At 49.6% G+C, this 11,342-nt stretch overlaps 1 protein-coding gene across 2 annotated transcripts; it reads left to right on the top strand.

Annotated features, from left to right (window-relative positions):
• Positions 1 to 337: 337 nt before the first annotated feature.
• On the top strand, positions 338 to 10,488 carry ZNF691 (zinc finger protein 691). Of its 2 annotated transcripts, none has more exons than XM_040231474.1 (2): positions 338 to 421; positions 4,210 to 10,488. In XM_040231474.1, exon 2 carries the CDS (start codon positions 4,319 to 4,321, stop codon positions 5,165 to 5,167), a length of 849 nt encoding a protein of 282 aa, XP_040087408.1. In that variant the 5' UTR covers positions 338 to 421; positions 4,210 to 4,318; the 3' UTR covers positions 5,168 to 10,488. The 2 variants fall into 2 exon arrangements, with proteins under 2 accessions (XP_040087408.1, XP_040087409.1); XM_040231475.1 differs by having other exon boundaries at positions 364 to 421; positions 4,310 to 10,488.
• The last annotated feature ends 854 nt before the right edge of the window (positions 10,489 to 11,342 follow it).

Raw genomic sequence — 11,342 nt, 5'->3', positions numbered from 1 at the left:
GGGCTACGGTCTATGGGATCGCACAGAGTTGGACACGACTGAAGCGACCTAGCCGCAGCAGCAGGAGATCAGGTAGGTTAGCGCTACGTAGCCTACTACTTCCCACAGTGGTGGCCCGCACTTTGGGCTTTTAACGCCGGAGCGCAGCAGGAAGCCCTCGACCTGAAAGGGAATCCAGTCTCCACCACTAAATTCTAAACTTCTCGAATTTCTTCTCGTAGCCTGGTATCTTCAACAGGACTACAACTCCCAGCAGGCCACGCCAGGGAGTCTAGCGCTGTGGCAGCCAGTAGAAAGGAAAGGGAATTCTCAGGAACCAATCCTGAAGAGGTAGGGCGGATCCTTTCCGGGTTCCTGTTCCGGCTCCGCCCCCCGGCTCAGTGAGGCGGTACTGTTCCTGACCGCGAGACGCTGGAGCTAGGTGGGTTGGGGTCGGGCCCGAGGTCGCGGTGGTGAGGTGCTAGCGGCTTCGCGGGGAGCTCTCAGCTTAGTCCCTTTCCTGTCATCGGGCAGCTGGGGCTGTGGCTTTGTTCCGCGGACCCACTGGGGAAGAAACGGGGCCCTGTGGTCCCTCGTCCCAACTCCTGGCCCCTTCCCCCGGCCTGCACGGCCAGCGTCTGGCTCCAAGCCCCTGCCTTCCCGCCCTTCTGTTTGCCTTTGAGTACCCAGTCCCGCTGCCACTGACCATATCTTCGGGGTCAGCTTCGCCTTCTCTCCCACCCCTCCGGCCCCACGCCCGCCCGGCAGCTCTGAACTTAGCTCCTCTACAACGCTCGAACCTCAGACTCCGCCCGGCTGCACACAACCCAGCCTCTTGGGTCGGGTTCCCACCCTGACCAGTCTCCTCGGACCCTCTGACTCTCTTGGTCCTCTTCTCTCTCTGACTCCTTATCCATCCCCTCACCCCCGTTCAGTTTGCAGTGCTTTCACACATTTCCCCTGATATTTCCAAGCTCCCTCCAAGTCTTGACTTGACCCTAACGGCTCCTCAGACCCCTTTCCAGCTTGGTCCCTTCCATCTAACCCAGGCCTTTGGCCTTCAGCATCTCTGATCACCAGCCCCATCTTCTTGGCTCTTACTTGTTAGATCTGGATCCTTTTCCACACCGTCTCAGTCCCTTCCACCTGTGGTCCTCCCTGTACCTCTGCACCTCCTGGGAAGACAAACCCCATGAGTCCCTTTCTCCCCAAATCTCTGAAATGTGATATGGAAATGCTTCTTTACCTGGCACTGTCTTCTTAGTAGCTGGTGGGTTCTCCATCTCTGTCAGTCTTGCTCATCCATCCTGCAAGTCCTGACTCAGAGACTACCTTTTCCACCAACCTGCTTATACCTGAACTCTTCAGGGAGATATGCCTGTGTCATCAGAACTCCCAGGGGACTGTATTTATTACTGGTGTAGCGCTAAAAAGCACTGGCTTTGGAGCGATGGGCATGGCTCCCAGTTCTGCCACTCATTGCCCCTGGGCAAACTACAAGTTTCCTGCTTCGCCTGGAACTTAACCTTCTACACATGTATGACAGTTTCTGGAGTTAGTGGCCCATGACGCTGCACTGTACCATAAAGTCTTTTAGGGTGATGACTACAGTCTTAAGTCTTCTTATTCAACCCAGCATTCAGCTCTGGGAAGAGTCAGAGCTTGGTATATTGTGGATTCTCAGTGTAGTAGGGTTGGCAGTGAGTGGAGGCCGTGTAGCTTGTTGCATAGAGAGATATTGGAGCTCTAGCTGGGATGGACAGGAGTAGGAGGTAAATTAAGGTCATACCCATTCACTGATACTGAAAAAATTTTGAGCACAAGGTCTTGTGCTGGAGACATTACCAAAATGACCAGTCCCTGCCCACAAATTGCTTATAAACTAATAGTGGGAACAGGCTTATAAACTAATAGTGGGAACAGACTTATAAACAGAAAATTGCAAAACACCATAAAAGCCAGTACAAGACTCTGTGAGTGCATAAAGGAGGAGGTGAGCAGGAATTAAGAGATTGCTAAGGAATCGTGGGTGAGAATAGACACAAGTAAGCATGAAATGGGTTGTGGAGACAGGCCTGGTCTTCATTCAGTTTATTCAGCAAATATTTATTAAGGATCTACTGTGCTCTAGGAGTTTGGTTTACGTTAATGAATAAAGCAAAGAACCTGCCCTAATGGGACTTATGTTTTGCAGGGGGAGGCTTATACTAAATAATAGACCTTTATAAAGAACAGATCATTAGAAGGTGAGAAATGCTATTGGGCAAGGGGGAACTGAGTGTGGGGGAAGGGGTTATAATTTTTATTTTTAACTTTTGTTTTGGAGGGGTTGTAATTTTTAAAGGGATGGTCAGAAAATAGTGACTAAGTATCAAGGAATAGTTTCTGATTTTTTTTTTTTTGCAGTTTTGAAAGTGAAGCTGCCTTTTTTTTTTTTTTTAAACATTACTTACCTAGATTCTTGAAAAAAGAAACACTCTTAACAGAGATTGGTAGATTATAGTTTGCTTTCTTTTGTTTGAAATAAAGTTTTGTTAGGATACAGCCACACCCAGTCATTTATGGATTTTCTATGCCTGCTTTTATGATACAATGGCAGAGTCGAGTAGTTGCAACAGAGATCCTATGACCCCAAATATTTACTAAATATATATTCCCTGGTCCTTTACAGAAAAAGTTTACTGACCACTCCCCGACCCCACTCCTTAAAGGTTTAACGTACTGTCCATGTTTCACATTTTAGATTATACACACTGTACCATTTTTTAATTGAATTTTTTCCTTTCCTAACAACATCATGTAAGGAATCTTTTTCATTCTTGCCTTCTTTGCAGGGCTAGCGTATAGTGTCTTCAACAGTTGATCGCAGCTGTCATGTACTGAATGACTAGTACGTGCCACAGTTGACACTGAGCGTATGATAGGCATTCCTCTAACTGTCCTGCTGTCAGTTGGTATCACAATTTCAGTGATACAGGAGTTGAGGCTCAGAGTGGTTGAGTAATTTGCAGAGTTGTAAAGACAGTATATGTCACCATAGGGATCCAGCCCTAAATGTAGTTGGTGTCCCTTCCATTATTTGTTGTTGTTTTCCAAAAAGGATGAAGAATTACCAGTCTTTGACTCACCGTCATCAGTGTCCCATCGTAGCCTGGGCTCGCCTCCCTCATCCCCTTGTTCATGTCACTCTGTGGTATTTCCAGCAGTCCACTCTGCCTTTTGAAATGCCATTATTTCCTCAAGGTTCTGAGGAAATACCACTCTCCTCTTGTCAGTCTTTCTCCGCCTCATTTGCCGTCCGTGTCTGTAGGGACTCTAGAGGAGTCTGTGTGGCTTAGCGAGCATCTACTGAAGTATGCCCAAATAGGCCCCGTCCTGGGCACTGTGTTGGGGGCAGGGGGGCAGAGGGGGCAGTGTGTGCCTGTGAGACTGTGTGGTGTGAGAGTGCAGCTGCCTGTGTATATGGTGGCTGCTTGTGTAGCCATGTATGTGGTTCTGTGTATGGGAGGGCTGTGTATGGTGTGTGTGATTGGTACGTGTGTGGCTGTGTACGTGTGACTGCATGATATACGCGTGTGTTGTAAGAGTGACTGTGTGTGTTTGGTGAGTATGACTGTGTGTGTGGTGTGAGACTGTGTGTGTAGGCACTGCTCTCGGGGGGGTGTGAGTGGAGGTGGGCACTGCCCAGGCAGAACAGACACAGTGCAGGCCCTGCAGGCCCCGCAGTGGATCTTGGAGGACCCAGATGTCACCCTTTATTTGTTAGACTGTGGGGAGATGAGGAAGGGAGGGTGGCAGAGCACTTCAGAGGATGCAGACCTGGGCCTTGTGAGTGGGTAGGAGAGCCTCAGGACTTAGAGGCTCTGTTATTTTCAGTTTGAAAGCAGGCAGATAGAGGGATACTTGTAAGGAAGGTTTTTCCAGAAAAGGTTAAACAGAATGGGAGTTTCAGTTAACTTAGACAGTTAGAAAAGTCAAACTCACCCCCTAATGGAAGGTCCTGTACTTGCAGGTGAATTAGTCTAGACTGTCTTGGTTTAGTGTGGTAGTAAGATAAGTGACATTATGCAAATTTCACAGATAACATCTTTTGGGGGTAGACAAAGCTGGGGGCCTTCCTTTTGCTGTGGTGGGTAACTTTACGTATCTGTGGAGGTTTGTCACTTGAAAGTTAGTAAAGGCATTCTTCCAAGTATTCCAGTTAATGGAATGAAATGATTCTTTCTATAGGGATCACGTACTGGGACAGAATCTACCCAGGATAGAAGATTCGCTGGGGGCTGGCCTGACCCATGGAATAAAGGTGTTGGCCATTTGTGTTCATTCTCAGGATTCAGAGATGGGCAGTGAGAAGGAGCAGAGCCCAGAACAGCACCTGCCCGAGGAAGGGGAACGGGGTAATAAGCCATGGAGAGTGGATGACTCCAAGGTACTGGATGGGGAAAAAGAGCCTGGGCAAGCAAGCCCGTCGGAGGGGCCACAAGGGCCCCGTCCAGAAGAGCCAACACAGGAAGTTGCTGTCTCTGCTGCAGAGCCAGAGGACCTCTCTGCTCATCGGAGGCCCGAGGTGGATGAGAAGCCCTTTGTATGTGTCCAGTGTGGCAAAACCTTCAACAACACCTCCAACCTGAGGACACACCAGCGCATCCACACGGGCGAGAAGCCTTACCAGTGCTCCGAGTGTGGTAAGAGCTTCTCCAGGAGCTCCAACCGGATCCGGCACGAGCGCATCCACCTGGAGGAGAAGCAGTACAAGTGCCCCAACTGTGAGCAGAGCTTCCGGCGGCACGCGGACCTCACCACGCACCAGCAGGACCACTTGGGCCGGCGGCCCTTCCGCTGCGACCTCTGTGGCAAGAGCTTTGGCCAGAGCGCGGCGCTGGCCGTGCACTACCGGACCCACCTGGAACCCGCGCCCTACATCTGCTGCGAGTGCGGGAAGAGCTTCAGCAACAGCTCCAGCTTTGGCGTGCACCACCGCACCCACACGGGCGAGCGGCCCTACGAGTGCTCCGAGTGCGGGCGGACCTTCAGCGACATCTCCAACTTCGGGGCGCACCAGCGGACCCACAGGGGCGAGAAGCCCTACCGGTGCACCGCGTGCGGGAAGCACTTCTCCCGCAGCTCCAACCTCATCCGCCACCAGAAAACACACCGGGGAGAGCAGGCCGGGAGAGAGTCCAGCTGAAGAGGCCGAGGCAGCGAGGACAGGGCAAGGGGCCCCAGCCTAGCGCAGAAAGGTCTTTAGGAGCTGCTGCTGCCCCCTTGACCTCAAGCCCTTCTCCCATTTTGGAGAAGGGTTTTCTGTTGCCTCTGAAGCCAGGATCTCCAGGAAGTCAGAGAAGGGACTCTGAGTAAAAATCTTTAAATTTTTCAGGCCAATTTCTTGTGGTAGATAGTCAGAGGACTCTATCTTAGTTTCATCTCCTTGAGGTGAAAGAGAAATAGGGTAGGCTTAGTACTTGCTTATATCATTAGGGTGACCTTCCCCGGCCTTTAAGGAAGTTCCTGTGAGATAAGCATCACTGTCTGGAGGGCCTCTGTATTTTGTATGGTCTGCTTGAGCTTAGGGTGCACTGCAGGGGTCCACTAACTCCACCCACTGTGCCTCAGCTGGCCAGGGAGGAAGGAGCTTCCCAGGCCTGGAGAAGAGGTCTGAGGTCCTACTTTAGGAATGAAAGGGAAACCCTCAAGGAGCCATGATCCAGGGACCTTCACATTCCCTCAGGTGTGTGACTTGTCACCCCCAGCCCAGCGTGCATCTGTTTCCCCAGGATTAGCAGTAAAACCCTTTAATGAAAAGGGCCTGTGTACTTATTTGGGGGCATCAAAGAGGTGGGGAGATGGTCACACTGCCACCACTCTGGAAGGGGGTTGAATTTCAAGAAAATGGGCGACTGCTCTGAAAAGTGAAAGGAAGCAGCTGACTGTGAGGTCTGTGAGGAGGAAGGGGAGCGAGAGGGGAGTAGTGTTAACTGAGCATCTGCTGTGTGCCCTAGGTGCCACAGGCCACATTCCCATTCTTCATTTAGAGGCGCAGCAGCCCGCAGGGGCATATGTGGAGGAGACGAGGAGAGGCGAAATCGCCTGCTGTGGTCACGTGATGGGAATGCTGGTAGAGCCGGGCTTCACACCTGGGTCCCCCTTGTTTCTGAGCTGACGCGCTTTCACTGCATTCACCTTGCTGGCTTCCGAAGGAGGAGCCACTCAGGGGGCTGGCCTGGGGCCAGCTGATTTCCTAGAAGCGGGAGCTAGTGCGTGGCCTCTTGAGACAGTCCCGGACCCTTTGCTCTGTGGGACATCAGTGCCAAGCATGAGAACCTTTTCAATTTTAGACTGATAGTTGATTGACACTATTCTGTGCCTAGGAAATAGGACAGTAACTTGGAATAGGGGCTGAGGGGTGGGACAAGATGAACCTAAAGAGAGTCTTTGCCCTTAGTAGCAGCAGTTTAGTTCCTAAGGTTGGGACAGCTTGGTAGAGGTCAGGCCTGGCAACAAATCCAAAAGACCCCCGTCTCTGGCCACTCTGGGGTTTTGTTCTTCCAGAGTGAGGGGCCTTCTTCATCTGTCACCAGCTGCAGAATGTGCCTGGCACAGCTGATATCCTGACTACAATGGGATCCTGCCATCCACCCAGGAGGGGATGTGCCTTTATTCTTTCTAACCATAAAAGATGATTTCCAAACAATGCCCTGAGATTTGTAGGGTCCTTTTTAGTTTACTAAGCACTTTTATTTCATATACATTTTCCTGCTCCTTGAAAATCTTCATACAAAGTATTTTAAACATATAGTCACCCAGCTTGTATGTATAACTTGCTCCCTAATAATAGAAGTTGCCAGGGACTTCCTGGCTGTACAGTTGTTTAAGACTGCTTCCACTGCAGGGGCTGCGGGTTTGATCCTGGCTGGGGAACTAAAATCTCTCATGCCATGTGGCCAAAAATAAAACTTGGAAGTTGCCATCTAACACCTACTGAGCGCCAGTTATTTCTGATTTGCATGACTAGTGTGCAAAGTAGCAGTATCCCCATTTTGAAGATAAGGAAATTCTGAGGGTTTGAATGACCTGACTTCATGGCTGAGCTAGGATTCCAGTTAGGCCAGCTCTTCGTTTTTGCTCATTACCAAGCTAGGTCTGCTGGTCTCCTCTCAGTCTGGGGAGCTTGGTAACGTTAACCTTCCAGACCCAGAGCCTTAGTGACAACTGCTGTGACTTGGAGTCTTGCCAGTAAGACCTGCTTTGAGCTTGCTGGCCCATTTCATTTACCCTTTTCTTTTGGTGTTGGTCCAGGCTATTGAGTTCTGATTAGCCCATTTATTCGCTGTCTGATTTCTTTTTTTTTTTTTTCTAACTTCCTTTTCTTCATTCCTTTTTCCGCTTCCCTTCTCCCTTCCCCTTCTTTTCTTCATCCCCAGTCATTCCCTCTCGCTTCCTCCTAGTTACTAGGAGTACTGACAGTGAGGATATGGCTTCTGTGTTCTCTAGTGTGGGGTGGCTGCTAGGTTTCACCAGCAGGCAAACCTGGAAGGGTGGGGCTCCCATCAACACCTGGCACTTGATCCTCGTGTGGTGACCACCCACAGCGTCCCTGCCCCTGGACTGAATTCACATGAAGCCCCTTCCCCTCCCATCGGCCTGCATGCAATTCAGTTCCATCCACCAACATTTATGAAGCAGCTATTACGTGTCAGGAAGCAGGGAATTCTCCCTGCCTCACCTAAGGAGTTCTAACTGGATTCCTGAGAGGGTCCAGAGCAGGGAAGAGATGTGGGTAGGTGTGGAGAAGGGAAAACCTGAGCATGCATAGCCTATGTACAGGCCTTCTCTTCCTTCAGCACTGGAGGACCTTGACCCCTGAACTCTCCTCTATGATAGGAAAGATCTAAGGGACATCAACACAGCCATAGCCAGAGCTCCTGGATCCCGACTTCTGTTGGGATAGGCAGTCACCCCTGGTCTCCTTATGCTCTGAAAGTTCTGGGTTCCTTCTGCTATGAGATCCCAGATGAAAGCAGAGACCCACATGTACCTTTACCTGCAGGTCTTGCCACCTGCCATCCAGTACTCCTTGGAATCAAGGCATTTTCCCAGTCTCTAGTCCACAGAGAGACGTCACCCCATTATGATTTGGGTAACAATACTTCTTTCCCATTCTGTCTCACAATACCATAGTGCAGGCAAATTACAGGATTGCTTTTGATGGAGCCCAGAAGATAGGCCTGGAACCAGCCCTACACAGGTTTGGGTATTGGGAAATGGTGATTATAACAGCATTTACTGTTGATCCTAATTTTAAGTCTTCATAGTTGTGCACGGTAATTATTGTTGCCATTTTGCTGAAGAGGAAATCGAGGTTCCGTTCAGTAAAAGTAATTTGCCCATTTAAAGTCATGTGGCCACTAGGTGGCTCACCTGGGATTTTAACCAACCCAGACCTGATACTAAGGCCTCCTTAATGACATGGTAATTGAGCCTCGCTCCCTGGACCCCGACTCCCTGTCAGGTCCCACTACTCCTTAGAGTGGTCCTATCCCGGAAGGATGTTCTTTCACATCTCTATCATGGTTATTTGGCCTGGCCTAGGAATTGATGTTCCTGGAGAAGATGGGGTGTACTGAGCCAAGGCCAGGCTGCTGAGGGGAAGGTCTGAGCAAGAACAGGGGTCAGCTGGAGCCCTGGGAGCCTCCTCCTCGTTCTCCCTCCCCAGTAGGTTGTCTTCCGGGCAGTACAACGTCTTGCTCTAGTCCCCAGGGTGATTTGGGACCCTGGGACAACCAGGGCTTCCTTCTCCTCTTCACTGGACACTGAGAAGCTGACTCTTTCCCCTGCTCTGGGACACTGCCCCGGGCCTCAGCTTACTGCCCCGAGGCTCCCACCCTGGGTTTAATTTTCACCAACCCTAATGTGAGACACCAGACCAGGGTACAGCCTGCAGTAGCAGGCCAGTGATGGGAGAGGGAGGAGCCTCCAGAAAGAGGTGAAAAATAACTACCACTTTACCCTTCAGAGTTCTTGCCTGAGACCCATGTCACAAAAGACAGATGAACAGGAGAAAAACAAGTTTATTCAGGTGTATATCTCACAAACCTGAGACACCCAGGGAAAATGAGTGAACTCACCTAGGTGGTCTAATGTGTTCAGTTGTGTCCAACTCTGCCACCCCATGTAGCCCACCAGGCTCCTATGTCTGGGATTTCCCAGGCAAGAATACTGGAGTGTTGTCATTTCCTTCTCCAGGGGATCTTCCCAACCCAGGGATCGAATTCACATCTGCGATCTTTACCACTGAGCCACCTGGGAAGCCCTACGTGGTCTAAACCAGCAGTTTAAATACCATCTTTAGCCAAAGACAAATAAAGGTGAGGGTGAGGAAGCCAGCCAGTTCCAGGAGGTTGCCAGGAAGAACAGGGTAAACAGCTTAAGGTTTGTTATGCGGATTAAGTGTCTGCCTTCCCCATCAGTAAGATTCTCTTACTATTTAGTTGTTTTCTCCTAGTGCAGCAAGGGGGACACCCTCACAAATAGAGATTTCCTTTATAAGTGTAAATTTGCCTTTCAAAAAAAGTAATCCCTACTCTGTTTTTCTGAGTCAGTCCTTCTGACTGTGGGAGACTGGCACTTAAACCCAGCGTTCCAAGGCAGGGTGATAGGTGGCATTCACAGGCATGCCCAGGGGTCTGTGGGAGCAGCCCCGGGGAGGCCCTAGCCTGGCCTGTACTGGACACTGGCCCCCAGGAGTGAATAGGACAGTCCTTCCTGCTAGGAACTCAGAGGAAGGGAGACTCCCTTCTGAACAAGGTGCGGGGGGAACACAGGCAGGATGCCTAAACTCTTCACAGGAGAGGAGAAGGCTGAGGATTGAATCTGGTCTTGGAGAATGAGTAAGTGTGTACTAGCTAAAGAAGAGGAAGGCTATTTCTGGTGGAAGGGAAGCTTTAGTGTTTTAGGGAACAGTGAAATATTTGAGGTAGTGAAGGTGGTCCTGGGTGAGAAGATGAGGTTGGCAAGGTAGTTGGAGACTGGGTCCTGAAGGGTGTTGGATGCCAGGATAAAGAATTTCAGGTTGTGGACAGTAGAGAATTTTCAAGCCAAGAGATAGCATGATCACATTCATGCCTGAGGTTCCTGTGGTCTGTGCAATCCTGTGTGTCAACAAAAAATTAATCAGGCGATCTAAGAAAGAAATGGAAAATTTTAGAAAGCTCCGAGAACTGTTCCACCCATTAGAGGCCAAAGAAAAGTTATATAAATTTTTGAGATAGAGGGTTGTACATTAAGTGTTATTGACAGTTTACACAATCCAGACCTGTGTGTACAAAGCAAGCAGTGGGCCATGGGTCATCATGGCCCGTTCCAAGATGAAGAAGGAAGGTTATCTCCCAGAAAGTTATAACCCTTGATGAGATTAAGAAGAAATGTTATCTCCGAATGAGGTCTGGTCAGTGAAGGCCCATAACACAGTAAAGGGGAGGGAGGAGGAGAAAATAAAAATTTTATTTAAAATTTTGTCTTACCATAAAATATAAATTTTATTTCATCACTTGTTTGTCTCCATTTGCTTAATCACAGAACTAAGCACCTTTCTGAGTTCCCTGGGACGTTCTGTCATATCAGGCATTTGTACAGCTCGAATCCCTTCGAGAGACTGGGAATCTTGCGGAGGGGTCTCATCAGGGACTGGGACTAACTTGCTCTTCTTTCCTCCCATCACTGTCCTTACTCCTCTCTCAGATTGCTGTGGAAACTCCAGGTCATTTTACTCTACTATAAAAAAGCTGTTCAGCTGTCCTCAACTTCTGATAATTTGTATATGCAAACACATCAAGGGACTCGACTCAGCAGAACAAAGGCCTCACCACTTAACAGTGGTACAGTTCAGTCGCTCAGTTGTGTCCAACTCTTGGCGACAGTGGTACACTTCAGTTCAGTTCAGTCGCTCAGTCGTGTCCGACTCTTTGCGACCCCGTGAATCGCAGCACACCAGGCCTCCCTGTCCATCACCAACTCCCAGAGTTCACTCAGACTCACGTCCATTGAGTCCGTGATGCCATCCAGCCATCTCATCCTCTGTCGTCCCCTTCTCCTCCTGCCCCCAATCCCTCCCAGCATCAGAGTCTTTTCCAAAAAGCAGTTGTAAAAAAAATCCAAGCGACAAATATCCTGGAAGATTTGCAAAGCACGTGAACATATTAAGGGTTCAAGATGGTCATGTGAGCACAAGTTTCCACTTCTTTCTGAGACCCCCATTAAAAGGACAGAATAGGAATACAAACGCCTAACAGCAAAGAGAATGGCAGGGAGAGGGGGTGCCAGGTGAAGCGATGTCAGCACCTCTCTAGAAGTGGATGACAACACGT

Source organism: Oryx dammah, unplaced genomic scaffold, assembly GCF_014754425.2.
Source record: "Oryx dammah isolate SB20612 unplaced genomic scaffold, SCBI_Odam_1.1 HiC_scaffold_28, whole genome shotgun sequence".
Classification (NCBI taxonomy): Eukaryota; Metazoa; Chordata; class Mammalia; order Artiodactyla; family Bovidae; genus Oryx; species Oryx dammah.
Note: the sequence above shows the minus strand (reverse complement) of the source record. Positions and strands in the feature narration are given on the sequence as shown.

What these genes read in the sequence shown, in the direction of transcription:
- ZNF691 (XM_040231474.1), top strand. Translation starts at nt 4,319, where the DNA reads ATGGGCAGTGAGAAGGAGCAGAGCCCAGAACAGCACCTGCCCGAGGAA.